Below are 15976 nucleotides of genomic sequence, written 5' to 3' on the forward strand. Positions count from 1 at the left end.
AATAAAACAGTATAATTATTGTTAATATTATTATTATTTATATCCAACATGAGCAGTATTGTCGACAGTACCAAGAGAAAAAGATTTGACTAAAATGTGTTTAGTGCTCACACATTAACTTATTGTTTTTTTGCAGACCCAACCCCAGAGAGGGACAAAAGTCCCGACCCTGGCAGAGAGTCAGTCAGTCCGCTCCCTGATATGGACGGGAAGAGGCTGCGACTGTCACTGAACTCCCCGCTCTTCAGTCCTCTCAACAATCCCACTGTGCCTGTACGGGTGAGAGACACAGTCTACTGTCGAATAAAGACTTCATCATGTGACTGTTCAAGTTTAATGGGTGTTCATACAATACAAAGGTCTCTGATGTCACAGTAAACAAGCTAGTACATATAATATTAGCATTATTATTGTATTATGACGTTCATTTATGCATTTATGCCATGCTGAAGAATTGTCTCTTTTGTGGTGGAGGAAATGTTTGGTATTGATCGACTAGTTAGTTAATGTTTGATATTGGAGGAGGTTTCATAATTTCACAATTGTTCAAAATGTTGGTTCCAGAAGAAATGGAACTCCAACCAGCACAGGCTATCCTTGCTGTTATTAAAAAAAAAAAATTGATATTAATATTATGACTAGTAGATTTGAGAGTAATTTTGTAATTGTATTTTATAAATCATAATATGAAAAGCATGTGTGTAACTGATAACATTAATTAGGACTTATTCTTAATGGACTGCAGCCAATGTTAAAGTAAATACTTTACTATCATTCAAAATGTTTTGATCAAACCATGACCCTGAACATGTGTGTGGCTTTACTGCTGCTTGAAATCAAAATATTTTTTCTGATTTTTTTATTGATTCAAAATGTCCACATCTTTATTTCAGAACACTGAAAAATCCAAAGACTGGTATAAGACAATGTTCAAACAGATACACAGAATACCAGGTAAGAGAGTTTGTCATCACCATCGTCTCCACTCCTTGTGTGTTTGATCAGTTCTGTCGTGTTTCTCTGTTGCTGTGCACAGCTTGTTTTGTGTGTGAAGTCACACTGTGTTCTGTCTCTCCACCACCGTGCTCAGAGCCTATCGAGGAAAACCCTTACCGCCCCACCTATATTTTCCCCGAGAACTTTGACATTCACATGAGATCAAAAGGTATCCGAAGGCAGTAACTCCGCTCTTGTCAGATTTACTAATCTGCAGCCATCCTGGGCCCTTTCAAATACTTCAGCTGTGTCTAATCTTTCACAAAGCTTACACGTAAAGTAAAAAAAAAACACACACCTTGAGGATGTCCAAAGTATTTGAAAGTATTAACTAATCTTTTTTTCCTTTTCACTCATCGCAGGGAGCAACCACTCCCATCAGTTTCAAGTACATTACAAGTCGTGTGCTCATCCTCTTGTAACCTCAAACTTTGAATCTAACCTAGTTGGTCTTTAACATGTCGGGCACATTTTTAAAGATGCAGCTGTTGTATGGATTTCATATTTTCTGGTGGCACAAATACAGTTTAAGGTAGTTATAGTGTAGTTAGTTATATTAAGACATAGCATTACACAGCAGTCCCTCTTAAAACAGGGGTTGGTAATTTAGGAAGAGCTAGCAAGAGCAGGCTGAAATAAAGCAACCAATCAGCCCCACCCCCTCCTCTATAACAGCTTATTAATGGCCTTTCCATTTCTCCTGTTAACCATCTAATATTAATACCGTCTGCCAGTTTAGTTATTCTCAAATATTTCAGACTGTGTTGAGTCAATTTCATGAGAGAGCTCTGTATACTTGTGAACCTGGGATGTAGTGTAGGGTTAACGCCACTAGGTGCTGCTGCAGTCCTGCATTGAGGCTGTGGCCGGTGCAGACTGAACATAACCTTCCCTGGGTTTGTTGTTCATAATCAGCTTCACCAATTAGTGTTTGAATTTCTGGATGGCTTTGGGTATGGTTTTGGTTGGGGTGTGGTTTTGGTTTATGGTTTTGGATCTTCTAATTTCAGTGAGAGGAGGCGTGATTTGTACTTTAATATCAGACTGAGACTTTTATAAATCTTATTTCTCAGTCCTAGCTCCACACAACTTCCACATGTCTGTAAACAACTCTGTTATTATTATCACAGGTTATAACACATACATTATACTGAGATCACTGTGCATGTTGTGACAACAGTGTTCTTGCTTCACAGTGCATTACTTATTCAGAGCCTTGATGCTGGTCGATGCTCACGTCCCTTTTTAGCTCAGTAATGCTTCCTGTAGAATGCTTTGATTCGACAGACTTTGATTTCCGTGGCATAATGGAAGGTGTGAAGCAGGAAAAGAGGGTTTTGAATAATTTAGTATTGTGCTATATTCATTTCTTTTCAAACAACAGAAGTAGGCATAGTGAAAATGATAATAAATTACTTTGTATTGTTTCCGGCCCCTCCTACAGAAGATGGCCCCAGCCCACTTGGTTACTTGGAAGATGGTGAGTTGTGGAAATGGATTTTAAAGCCGGAAAATCCATTGTCAGTATTTCTAAGACAACGTTCACCCATTAGCAGCCTTTTCTCACACTTCACCACAGGTAACATTTCTGCGGGTTCATTAATGCATCCGAGGATTCATCCTGTCAATATTTATCTGCCTGTTTTCAGTGAGAGGGGTCCCGCGCTCAAAAAGCGATGCAGAGTTCGATTCCAGAGGCCGGTCGATGCCGGTGCCAACACGCTCCTCTTCACTCAAACCCTCAGCCAAAAGGTCAGTGACGTCCATCTGCTTCAACCCTACCTATGATGCTCACTCGGATGAGGAGCTGTTTACAATTCAGAATACATCTAACGGCAGGATCGAAAGAAATTTCTTATTTAATGATATTGTGACCAGAAAAATCCTGTTTATTTTACAGGCAGAGTTCCCATTATATCATTACTGTAATGGTAGATCAGTGTTCATAATGTGTTCCCTCAGTTCGACTTCAACGACACTGCCAGGAAAGCATAAAAGCATATTCCTTGTTCCTGACTCTGCCGATCTGAGCTTATTTTATCCCCAGTGGCTGCTGTCCTACACAAACACAGACACAGACATACACACACAAACACAAACACACACACAAACACAGACACAGACATACAGTATCTCAGCACTGAGACAGCGTGCTCTGCTCTGAGTGATAGCGTGATGAAGGAGGACAGGTGATGGAGGATAAGCTGTTTCCCATTAGAGCGGTAAATGACATGTCGAGGACTGACCTTTCTCTTTCCTCAGTGGCTATGTGTGTCGTGGTGTGATGCTGCTGAATGTTCTCGACAGCCACAAAGAATTTCATTTATTTAAAGGTTTTTTTTATATAGTGGGAATAAGTGAAAGGTTATATTCTTCTTATCCAAGAGTCTAATTTCCCTCCTTTCAGGAACAGTGATTTTAGTGTTGTCTGTGTACGCTGATAAATCCTCTCAGGAAATGATGACGTGCTCTGTCTTTTGTCACTGGCTTCAATCTAGTTTACCTGATCTAATTACTGATTTGGCTCAGCAGTGAATCGGATTTTCTGTCATATCATCATTAGAGGAGGAAAGGCACCAGCAGAGCGTAAACAGGGATAATGAGGACAGACGTCATGTTTGCATAACAAAATAAAATAAAACATCTTAGCCTATACTGGTTGCCATGGAGACTACATGATAAGGATTGGCTCTCTCCCATCCCACACCCCACCCCTCCCCGTCACCCGCCTCGCCACAGGAACGAGTGGGAGCCCCCGGATAAGAAGGTAGACACCAGGAAGTACCGCGCAGAGCCGAAGAGCATCTTTGAGTACGAGCCGGGGAAATCGTCGGTGCTGAAGCTGGAGAGAACGGTATGCTACCCGCCTGTTCCTCTCGCTCTCTCTCTCTCTCTCTCTCTCTCTCTCTCCCCCCCTCTTTCTGCGTGCATGTCGTGTGAGCTGTCCCCCCTGACTCCACACACCCTCCCACCCTCCCACCCACCCACCTCTGTATCCAAGCTCCCGGGTGGCAGTTTCACCAACAGGGGCGACGTATGTATGTATGTGTATCCTGCTTCGCCATGTGCACCACATTACTGAAGGGTGTCCTGTTGCGGCGACAGATGATCCTGTTTGGCAGTGGGGGAGTATCGCTTGCAAGGATAGCCATTGTCTTCCCATTTTCAATTTAAGGTTATTGGGCTGAATCGGCTGGGTGTGAGGGGATCCCGCCGCAGACACAAAACAGGGATCATGTGTGTATTCTTACTTTTGTCTTCAGCCTTCACACTTTGTGAATCACATGCTGCAGCATTATTCAATGTCCTTGAGGGCTGTCTTTTGAGGATATACTGGTGAACTGGAAGCTGCTGCTTAGATGTACAGCTTAACATTTACCTAAAAAACCGGAGCACATATACTTTGCATTGAGATTTCATAGTTGCTGTTTTTTATTCTCTCTTACAAATTGGAGGACATGGGGATAATCAGTATTGTGATTTAGTAGTTTGTTCATGGTGTAATCAATGCTTCTCAGATACTCAGTTCCATTCGGCTCGTAGATGTTGTTAGCCATCTGGCCTGATCCCAGTGAGAGCAAACGCATTCATTCTAGTTGGTTCCAGTTCATCCTGGGACCACTGACATATAATGAACTGTTGTTTTTCAATTACAAGCTCAGTTATTATGGGTCAGTGCCCTTGTGGCTGTCGCTGGTCATGTCAGGTCCTTTATGTTTTCTCTCTTGGTGAATGAAGTTGTGTCGTCCCTCACCTACTTTAGATCATCAAAAATATCTGTCCTACAAAATGAATTGGCATATATTTTCGGTCATTGTCATAGTTTATCTGTTGATTAGACAGAATAAAATATAATATAATATATATCTTAAATGAAGTAACAGCTCTTCCCATTTAAAGGAGTTGGTTAAAGGATTCTCAAGTGTATTTTGCATCGCTCCTGCCCATGTGTACACTAAAGGAGTTTCCGGTGCCTGTAATTGCTCCTCCTCTTCATGCTGACCATAGAGACAAATTAGCTTTTCCACTTAAAGCTAATATTTAATATTAGTTAAGTTAATATTAAAGCTTTAGCGGTCAAATCAATTGTGTATCTTTCAAAGTTAAAATCTTCATAGCCTTAAAAACCCCAGTTTGTATTTCGTCGCACATTGCTGGGATATTAACGGTATGAGGAGGAGAAACAATTACAGCACTTTATAGGTTTTGTATGTACATTCATGTCTGTGAGTATTGTGTAAAAGTAGTAAAGTATAAAAAGAATAGCATTCAGGGGAGTATGTTTTTTTCTTGTGGAAAGTTGGATGAGGTGATTGAAACCACCCTCATACACAGGAGCGAGAGCCAGCAGCCACTTGGCATAGCTTGGCACTTGATTGGGAACAGGGGGAAACAACATCCGAGTGCCAGAGCCTCTAAAACTCAATAACTGACACGTTTTGTTTTGTTTCAAACATAAACAGAAGTGTAAAAAGAGCAGTTTGAGTTATGTGTACATAGGCTATTATGTAGGTGCAGGGATGAGCCCTGGAGGTTTTTCCTGTAGATTAAACCTACAAGATGATCCATGTTAGCTTTCGATGTGCTTGTTGGTGGATTTGGTTTGACAGAGCCAGGCTAACTGTTTCCCCTTGTTCCCAGTCTTTGTGCTAAGCTAACTAGCTGCTGTCTATATGGATTATTGATACAACAGTAGAATCAAACTTCTCATCTTACTCTCTGCAAGAAAACAAGTCAAACCACACCTTTAAAAACTAGAATGGCACTAGAATTGAGTGCATACCTCTGCCAAGGCCCATCCGTACCCTTCTTTAATTTCACTACATCCCGATCTTTATTTGCTTCTGCACTGACTTGCTCATGCTCAGAAATATCAACCCCTTGAAGATGATTCATTAATTATTCTCTATAATATCGTAAAAACGCCCGATCTCACCATGTTTGAGGAAAATGCAAATCTGCACCACAATTTGATGCGTTCTTCCCCGACCCATACCACATCCTTCCATCCACTTTGGCTGTGTTCTGTCCTTTAGTTTTGGTTTAATCTTGATTTCAATCAAACAAAGAAACAGGGGTGAAACATAACCTCCTTGGCAGAGGTATTGAGACCTACCCTTTAATTTACTCGTTTTAAAGAAATCAGCAGGTATCGTCTTTTACAAGGACGCCCACTGTGTTCTCACAGTTAGTTTGTGGTGTTGGACAGACACATTGGCTCATTCAACAATGTCTGCTCGGCTCATTTGCTGGGCTGTGTATTTTCTGTGCTGTCTGAACTGTCTTCTCTTTGTCTTTCTCCTCCTCTTCTCGTTGCCATGCCCCCATAGACTCAGGATGTAAGTCCAGAAGATGTAGATTTAGAGAATGAACCTTGGTATAAATTCTTTTCAGAGATGGAGTTTGACAAAGCGGTAAGTGGTCACTGTCTTTAAAGTGACAGTATATTGTATTTCATTGCATGTGATAACATCCATGTTCAAATAATGCCCTAAACAAACCGTGCCTGTCTATAAGGTCTACTCCAGTTTCCTACACTATCACTTGCAATATTACCCTGAATAATTTTCTTTTTAATTGATTCTGCACATAAAATGTATGTGACAGCATGTGTAAGAAGAAACTTTGTTTCTTCTTGAACTTAATTTACTACCATGTGTCTCATTCCACTCGGCTTGATGAGGCCAACTGCTGATCAATCTTTACATTCCCTATTTTTTCATCATCTTTTATAATTTTTACCATTTTTCTCGGATGTTCATCAGATCCCATCAACAGAAAAAGTTTTTCAAAGCACTTGATAAAGCTGCTGTCCCTCCGCATCACTGCTTTATACATTTGAAACGATTTTGTCCCTGGGTAGTTACTTAAATATTCATATTTTAAAAGTATCAAGCATGTATTTGTATCTGTGAGCCTGAGCACAATCAGCTTGGAAAACAGAAACCCTTACCAGCCCTGGCATCAACCCTGTTCTTCCATGCCATCAACTCAACACTCAAGAGCAACACTTTGTTTTGTTCTTTTTGATATGCACCCTGCCGACGAGAATTCATACCATAAGCTGGAGGCCTAGACCGGGTGATTCATCCAGAAGTCACTCCTCACTTGGAGAGCCTGCAGTCATGGGCGAGTCCTGGGCTCCAGGATAATCCCAGGCCCTTGAAATAATAATTGCTGCCCGTCTGCTATCTAGTAGATTTACCGAAATATCCAAAGTGGTGCTGGCATGTCGAAGCAGTATACGGTGTCATGACAAATCCGTGCCTCGGGTCTTAGGTGGCACCAGACAAACTGTGGCACCGGCTGCCCGCAAACAGATGTTGGTTTCCCCCAGCGCGCACCCTGTCAGGTCAGAACCACACCCAGGATCATTCGAGGTGGCAACGCTGACTACATCATGAGATCATGTCTTAGCAGCAGCGGCCAGACACAGGGGTCGAGTCTCCCGTTGCAGGTTAGTGTATATGTGGAGGAGGTTTAGCTGTGAAGGCGGCCCGACTCTGTCTCACAGAAGCCTGGAGTTTTGCCAGATGAGCTGGAACCGATGACTGGCTCCTGTTTAATGTCAAAGTCACTTCTAAAGCTGCACCTGGTATGTGCAGTATTTGACCTCAAGGCTCGGCCAGACACACTGGCTCATTGGGGTTTGATTGACATATCAGCTACTCACTCTGTGTTACCGGAAGGTGAGATATGGCTGGACGTTAAGTGAGGAGCTTGGCCTCTGTGGCTCTCGTCCAGTTCGCTCTTGCTCTTATTTATAACCGGAGCAGTGCTGAGGAGATCCACCTCTTCTAATGAACTAGTGTTGTAATGAGAGGGAACGTCTTGACAGTATAGAAAGTGTATTTGAACCACAGTCATCTTGTGGTTTCCCACTGCAAATTAGCCAGTTGTCAAGCAAATACCTCTAAAGAGCAGGCTTACTGTAAATAATCCATTTGTTAATCCTGCACGGCAGTTTTTCTTCTTCTTCTTCTTTACGGTTTCCTGTCAAATCATCATGACTCATCCCCGGATAGTCACCTAATAGCCCCTGAGTAAGAGTGACACCTCTATGTAATCACAATAATGCTCCTCTTGATTAATATTAACAAGTTCTCCCTTTAGGGGGAGTCTGAAAACACATCCAGTGACAGTTACGGTCAGAACGCCGGCTCATCGATATACACGAGCTGGAATTCCTCACATAGCTATGGTCAGGAAGAGCGCTTCAGCCCCCTGCGACCGACAGAGTGACTCCATCTGTCGAGCATATGCTGACAAGAGGGCTGCTGCCACACTGTCTCAGCGCTGAGTTACATAGAGCCGGCCCCCTACCACCTGACATATTCTAAAGGAGGAAACTCTGTAAGCCCACCAGCTCATTGTGCTTTCATATTTAACCTCTGTTATACACTTAACCTTTACCTTTAAGCATTTAGCAGGGCTGAGATGAGGGGCGCCCGCGGCTATAACCGGCCCTTCACACCAGTCTAGCTGTTTGTTTTCATGAGAACATATCAACACAAATAAGGTGCTGGAAAGAATGGTAATCGTGTTACCATGACCTACTCATGATCGCTATTTTGAATATGAAAGCGGCGCACAGGAGCCGGAGCTCTGACTGGCCCGGGGACACCTGTTAGGAAACACGCACATGAAATTCTGCAGAAACGTTGTCATCGGTGTTCCACTGACTCACCGAGGCCTTCGCTCATGTCCATATTCAGACATTTCTCACTGTCACTGCCTCGAGGAAGCAGTTTCATGCTCCAAGTGTGTCCTTATCAGTCAAATCTGTTACAGCATCTCTCTGCCTCTATCTTCAGTTTGACCCCTCAAATTCATTAGCTGGATAAAAGAAAGTTATGCGACCATCTCAGAGCACTGTGATGTTAAGTGATGTCAGCGTGTGAAAGTGACAAGCTTAACCTTTTACATAAAGACTCCGTCACATATACTGACACTAATTAGGCATCTTGTAAATAACCAGATTTAGATTCCTTTTCTTTTCTTCAGATAAGCCTCCCATGGCTGTTTCCTGTTTACTTTGCACTCTGCTCTGTTTGTGTCTGTGTGTAAGCCCAGTTCCCCCAGGGTTGCCAGAGGACAATATCCTCTACCCCCTGACATCAGGATACAGGACCTATAGAGCCCAAGGAAGAGCTGCAGATTATTCACTGACACTGGCGTGTTCTCTGAGTTGACATGGAACATTCACCTTTATAAATAGCTCAGACTTGCGAGCCTGATGTTCTGCTCTTATAAAGATTGGCATTTATTCTGAAAGGTTATTAATGATAGTCCTGCCCCAGCAACTAAGTGGAAAAGCATGTTGTGGCCGATGGACTGTTGAGAATGCTCCTTGTCTGGTCACTGGTGTGGGAAGCGGAGGCTTGGGGGGGGGAAGTGGATGTGGTATTAACTGCAGGGCCGGCCTGGCTCGGGCGAGGATTGTGCAATCGTATTTGCAAACAACACTTGCTCTCTTATTCATAGTGCCGGTGTCACGTCTGTTATTTTTACCTGCTGTGACGTCCGAACACAGGGAAGCAACAGAAACAGTGTGCTAAATTTAGTCGGCTCGAAACCATTCAAAATGCTAGTGTGTGCTGCCACACCGAAGGACCACCCCTGTGTTTTGACGATAATATCTGCACCTTAATAACTGAATAACTACCTTTTCTCCTATACCTTTAAATGTCTGTTCACTCACTTGGTGCTCACAGTTCATTTATTTCTATCTGTTTCTTTATAACATTGTTATAAATGTTTCTCTTTACTTTTACCATTTGTGTCTCTTTTTGACTCTCTTGAGTGTGTGAGATAGAGAGAGAGAGAGAGTATGTGTGTTTGTGTGTGTGTGTGTGTGTGTGTGTGTGTGTGTGTGTGTGTGTGTGTGTGTGTGTGTACATGTGTGTGTGTATGTGTGTGTACATGTGTGTGTAATTTGGCCTGCCTGCACCACCAGCTGGTTAATTGTCCCCCGGTCTGGTCCAGTGGTAATGAGAGTGACTCAATACCAGACAAAAGAGACGGCTTCAGTGGGAGACCGCAGCCCATTGGCTGCCTCTGTGACAGCCCCCTCCCCGCATGGGCGCCCCCTGACCGATGCACGCCCACTCCCCCACCCACCCCCGCCACTCTCCTCACTGCCGCTTGTTTTCTCCAACTTGCATGCAGGCCAAAACACACGCTTTACTCCTCCATGCCAAGCCCAGTCCAGAGACTCTAAGAACCCCGGGTGCTCGAGACAGAAACCCAGAGCGGCGGGTGAAAGATAGAGAGGAAGAGAGGAGAGAATCTGGCCGTAGCTAATGCCTCTGTTCTAGCTGGAGGAGACCTCCCTGTGGATCTATCAATGACTTCTTTGTTTGGTTTGTTGCAGAGTGCCCCCTCTTTCAGCCCCCTGGAAACAGCCTCCGACCTGCAGCAATAGTAAGTCTGTCCTTCCTCTTATTTTGATACTTGTGCTTTAAACCTTTGCCTCCTTCTTCTACAATGTGGATGATTATTTAAGGCTGGTTATGAGGAGAAATGTCAGTGAGAGATTTCTCCACCCCGTGGAGCTTGCCCGCCTACAGCTTGGGGACTCCTGCTTCTTGAGGAGATCCTGTTAATAAGGCGAAAAGCTACCAGAGCTGTGTGTCCTCTGTGTGGTTGATGGTGCTTTTTAGGGGCTCGGGTGGTTGTAGTGTGGACACATGGCTGCTATGTGGGGATGTATTTAAAGACAGCAACCTGGATGTCACTGGGATAGAGGGAACTCGCCCAGCTGCTGCATAACTCAAAAACCGTTATCTCCTTCTGAATGGGTGTGTATGTGTGTGTAAAGATCTATGACCAGCAGCTGGATTATGACGGATCATGCTTAAGACAAAGACCAAGCTTACCAAGCTCTTGATCACTTTTGTGTTTGTCTGTTGAGATTCACATCTTCTATTTTTGTTTGCGCAGTAAAATTTAAGGAATTTAGGACCGAGCCAAAACTGTTTCGCGCCACGGTCCAGAGGAAATAAAGTTCTCCCTCCACTTCTGCTCCGACTTTTCCATCTGCTGCAATCGTTATGTCACCATGGCCAAGGATTTGAAAAGAGGCTTCTAATCCAGTTTTTTTCCCCCACTTGATTTGCTGTTAATTTTTAAAGGAGAAAGGTTCCTGGTGGAAGTTCACTCCCATAGTCAGTCTTTCACTGACTTCCTTCAGAAGCCCATATGGTGAGGGCAGGATGTTGTTCTCCTCTGGGGTCTGTTGGAAATTGGAGACATTTTGAAGGACGTACAATATTTTTTAAATGCAAAACCATATGTGCTTGTGTCGTGTCAGTAGATGAATGAATGAAGTACATGTGGAGTATACATCCACTGCTTGTGCATGAAAGTGATTCTCATAGAAAAATACCAGAAAAGCTAAAGTATATGGAGGAAAATTGATATTTAGCCTCTCAATAGAAGCTGTTTAAAGGACGGATCATCTTCCATGATAATCACCCTTATAGTTAACCTGCTATAAGCACGTTACTGTCACTGACCCCTAATCATGCAGCATCCTGACCCCTAATTTCAGCCCGAACTTCCATAAGAGACTGTCTTAGATCTTGAATCACTCCTGTACTGTACATTTCCTGGTAGATTTTATGTGAATTCTCCTAAGAAACCCTGAATCAACATGATTTTAATGGTTCGCTGCAATCAGGAGTGCCCATGTTGTTTTTGTTACAGCAATGAAAGAGCTTCTTGTTGAGGAAGGGGAACAAGACGACTAATGTATACATAGATTTGTGCCAGCTTGTAAAACACGCTGCAGATGTAAAACACATTTTGGAAAATACATTCCTCTTCCTCCTATCATAGTGAAACAGGTTTGTGTAGGGTTACATGTCCCCCTATATGATATAGGAGCCTCTGTCAGTTTAATGACCATGTTTGCCTGTGGAAACAGAAGGAGCAGCGTGAGTAGCACATGAGCAGGGGGAAAGAGAGTGAACCTGAGAGTTGTACAGGTGCATGGCAGGGGCTGATGCACCATGTGGGATTGTTCAGAGAATATTTATAGAGATAAGTCCTGTTGTCCTCTCTATGAGGTGAAGATATGTGTGGAAGTCAAAGCCTTCTCCCAACATCATCCCCCAAATTCTGCTGTTTGGCTTTTTTCTGTCTCTCATTATTTTGTCTCCCACAAGTCTGAGAAGACAGGAATTACCTCGAGATATACTAAATAAGAACCATATGACAGCTCATTACCCAATTTTGGGAGCCTCTGTTTAACATAAAAAAAACTTGTAACGCAACTCCACTAACTGAATCCAACTGTGTTTAATTAAGTGTCTGTGTTCCTCTCACCCCTGTCTAGCTGCTCGAGCAAGTCTGGACACAGCGAGGTGGAGACGGACGGTGGATCATCCACAAGCGAGCCTGGGGCTCCAGAATGCGACCGCCATGTTTACAAGAGTGTCCTGGAGGGCGGCGATATTCCCTTACAGGGTCTACGGGCCCTAAACAAGCGCCAGGGCAGCACTTCCTCCTCTAAAGGTAGGTAGCAGCCACTGTACGTATGTGGCCCTGTAAAAAGGAAGGTGTGTGTATGTTTGTGTATGTGGGGATAGACAGGAGGCCATTAAAGGCCTCTCCTGCTGAGACAGAACCAATACGTTACAGACACTGGTATTGGACCGCTCAAGGTGTCAGCCTGGGCTACATGTGTTTCCGTTTACATTTCTGTTGGAATCCACACATTTTATTTTATCCCAGACTTCACAGTATTGGCCAATCACCTCGCAGCATTCATTCCTTCAACAGCTTTTGATTTATTGATGCCATTGGTGTTATTCACCGAACGTGTACTGGCCATCTGCTTCGGAAAACTCATGGAGGGAGTGAGGTTGTCTTGCTAAGTCTATGGAAGCTAACCTTGGGGATTTTCCCCCTCTTGCTCCAGTTGTGAGCCACCAGTCACTAGGCAGGCTTAGGGCAGGTCTCCAGAGCTCTCCAGTGCCAGGGAGCGGAGAGGGCCAGAACAGGGAGGGATGAGAGGGGCCGGGCGAGATAAAGTGTGCTCGGCTCTTCACAACGCGGCCACACACGGGTGAGATAAACAAGAGGGGACACAGGGGGTGGGCTGGCATGAGGAAGTCAGCTGTCAGTGTGAGGTCAGGGGATGGAATGTCTGAGCACATGGCCCTGGAGAGAAACACTGGAGGAGGAGAGGAAGGGATCGAAGGAAGAGAAAGGAAGGGACAGTGTGACCCCTTACATTACACCTGGAAAGACAGTATATCAAGACAAATGTGTAGAATTTGACCCAGTCGCACTGTGGATGGATGCAGCAAAGGGCCGTTACTCTCCAGTCTCCAGTCAACTGACTAGCACGCTCTTTCATTAGCCTCCTGCCAGAGGCACCATCGTGATCATTAGAGTCGCTCACTGTTCACCACACACAAGATGAAGTGTGGAAAAGCGCAGAGAAACAACCAAGTGCTGAAACCAAACACTTCATCATGTGTTTCTGTCTTGTGCTCATGCAATGAAACAATAATTGTATTAATCTTTGTGCCTTTAAAAAGAAACAAGCCTCCGTGGGGGCTGTTTAGTGGCCAGATTGATAACTCCTTACTCGCCACATGGCTAGATTATCGAGTTGATTTCTTCAGTGTCTGTTTTTCTGGCAGACACGAATGTGACAGATGCTACAGTGTTTCGCAGCATGTGAAAGTCATTTCCCGCCCTCCCATCTGTAGTGCTATCACAAACACACTATACAGCCAGGAACGGACCACGAGTATCTCTCAGAGGTTTTACTGGTCAGGTGGGGTCAGGATGCATTTTGATTTTTACAACTCTGTAGGGGAGCAGTGTGTGGATTAACAGCAGTGCTAAGGGCCATTCATCACTGCAGCTGCCTGTCAAACTGCTAAAAGTAGAGGAGGAGGTTCAAGCTGTGCAGCAGTTATGTGGGAGACACAGAAAAAATACATTTATATTTTTCCTCTCCTCTAAATTTGAGTAGCTACTTTAGTCAGTGCTCAGAATTCCAATAATATGTCCAACATCACATAACATTTCATGGCATATTACTGTGTTAATACTTTATGTTTCACTTGTTATGTTGCTGTTTACAGTGATACTAATGCAGGCATCTGTTAGACAGTAAATTCCCCCTTTTTCCATTTTACAAATTCATCTCCTTTTGATGGAATTTGGATTCTTTACTGTAGAAATGTGCCTGACTCTGTTTTAGTGTGTATGTGTGTGAACCTGTGAACCATTGTAATCTAATATGTTGTTTATTCTGTTGTCCTGCATGCTTACCAGTGGATTATAAAGGTGGGAATGGCTATATAATTTCACCCTGCTCCTCTGTAAATAGTCGATCAGTTCTTGCCAGTAATTCAATAGGGAACCAGTGTAAGAGTAAGATGCCTCTTTCTGCTGCCAAAGCCTGCATACCTCAAATCCTGCCTTCTAAGTTCAAGCCCAAGCTGCTGCCGCCCAGTGGTGACAGTCAGGAGAGCAGGACTAAAACTTTCAGGCACCCGAAGGCCCACAGCTGTGAGGATCTGTACACAGGGCCATGTGACACAGACTTTGCTGGAGCAGGGGAAAGAAAGAGTGGGCAATATTCAGACTCTAAGTACAGCTGTGGCAGCGAGTGCGCGGATGGCCTCGGAAATGGTTCCCCTGCAATTAGGAGGAGCGCATATGAGTTTTCCAGCCTGTACAGGACCATGCATCACATCCAGCGGCCCAGCTCAGCCGGCTGCAGCCCCCATGGCAGCGTCCGGAGCCTGGCCTCCCTCTTTGAGAAGGCTAAGGCCGATGGGGGTGAGAGGTCAGAGGCGGATGACGGGGGTAACATTCCTCGGGATGCGGTGTTGTCACGGGTCAGCGAGTTTGAAATGATCATCCAGCGGTCCACCCCAGCGCCCAGCCGCTCCTCCTCCATGCCCACCCTGCACTCTAGCCATAGCCAAAGCCCCGACCACATCCCCTCCCACCTCTACATGACGTCTGCGGTGTCAGCGGAGTCCCTTTTGGTGGCTGACGCCACCCAGACGGACGCCTGCTCCCCTGTGGAGCCAGAGGGCAAGAGTTCTGAGCAGGAGGCCTTGCCGCCCAACGGTGTTACGGTAGAGGAGGCTGATTCCTTCTCAGATAATGGACACAACAACAGGACTGAGTCCCCTTGTAGCACTGAGGCGGAGGTCGAGCAGATCTTCAGTAAGAGTTCACCAGATCTGAACCACCAAACGGTCAGTGCCTCAAAGAGTCCCTTACAGCTGCTTCCAGCATCCCCTCCGCAACACAACCATCTGCACCACCACCACCACCTCCTGCACCACCTGAACCACCAGCTCCACCTCAAGCCCAGCAAATGCAAAGGCTCCTGCCCAGCTTCCTACACACGCTTTACCACCATCCTCCGACATGAGAGGCAGCAGGCCACCACCCAACAGGAGAGGCAGCCACCTGCAGAGAAGAAGACCACGCTGCCTGGGAATCTCTTCCTCATGGGCCCTGCTCCCTTCAGACCCCGGAGGAACCTGCCGTCCAACCAGACTCGGAGAACCCTGTTAGCCACCAAGGTTACCCAGAGGCCCTGCAGCCTGTCCCCTGAGCCCAGACCTCTGATCCCTCAGCGCCTCTCCTCCCTGGAGGTCTTGGAGAGGCTGAGTAACGGAGACGGGGGCGACACTGACCACCTGAGTAACGGGCAGGGCCTGGACGCCAACGGGAACCTCCTGCAGCCGCTGGCAGCTCACCTCAGAGGTGGCTATCTCCATCCCCCTCACCACTGTCACCTCCTCCTCTCCCCTCCCTCTGTGGTCACTCATTTATCTCGACTCTTTCTTCACCCCGTGTCCCTCTCTCACCCCAAAGCGACGCCGCCACCCTCCATCTCTAGTCTGTGTGCTGTGTTTACAAAGTGACAGGGACGCCTTCCATTTCATTCTGAGTGTGCTGTTTGGTGCTCCTCCATTTTTCCTGTGAATATGTA

At 45.1% G+C, this 15976-nt stretch overlaps 1 protein-coding gene across 1 annotated transcript in view; it reads left to right on the top strand.

Annotated features, from left to right (window-relative positions):
- LOC128453369 (sorbin and SH3 domain-containing protein 1) overlaps nucleotides 1–15976 on the top strand; it is a 39708-nt gene that overhangs the window by 13605 nt on the left and 10127 nt on the right. Inside the window, exons 8-17 of the mRNA XM_053436226.1 lie at nucleotides 137–279; nucleotides 894–954; nucleotides 1091–1165; nucleotides 2441–2476; nucleotides 2646–2748; nucleotides 3736–3850; nucleotides 6327–6410; nucleotides 10370–10419; nucleotides 12335–12513; nucleotides 14293–15747. Of these exons, the coding sequence (XP_053292201.1) occupies nucleotides 137–279; nucleotides 894–954; nucleotides 1091–1165; nucleotides 2441–2476; nucleotides 2646–2748; nucleotides 3736–3850; nucleotides 6327–6410; nucleotides 10370–10419; nucleotides 12335–12513; nucleotides 14293–15747 (2301 nt within the window). The remainder of the gene's footprint in view (nucleotides 1–136; nucleotides 280–893; nucleotides 955–1090; nucleotides 1166–2440; nucleotides 2477–2645; nucleotides 2749–3735; nucleotides 3851–6326; nucleotides 6411–10369; nucleotides 10420–12334; nucleotides 12514–14292; nucleotides 15748–15976) is intronic.

The sequence above is a fragment of the Pleuronectes platessa genome, chromosome 12 (genome assembly GCF_947347685.1).
Source record: "Pleuronectes platessa chromosome 12, fPlePla1.1, whole genome shotgun sequence".
NCBI lineage: Eukaryota > Metazoa > Chordata > Actinopteri > Pleuronectiformes > Pleuronectidae > Pleuronectes > Pleuronectes platessa.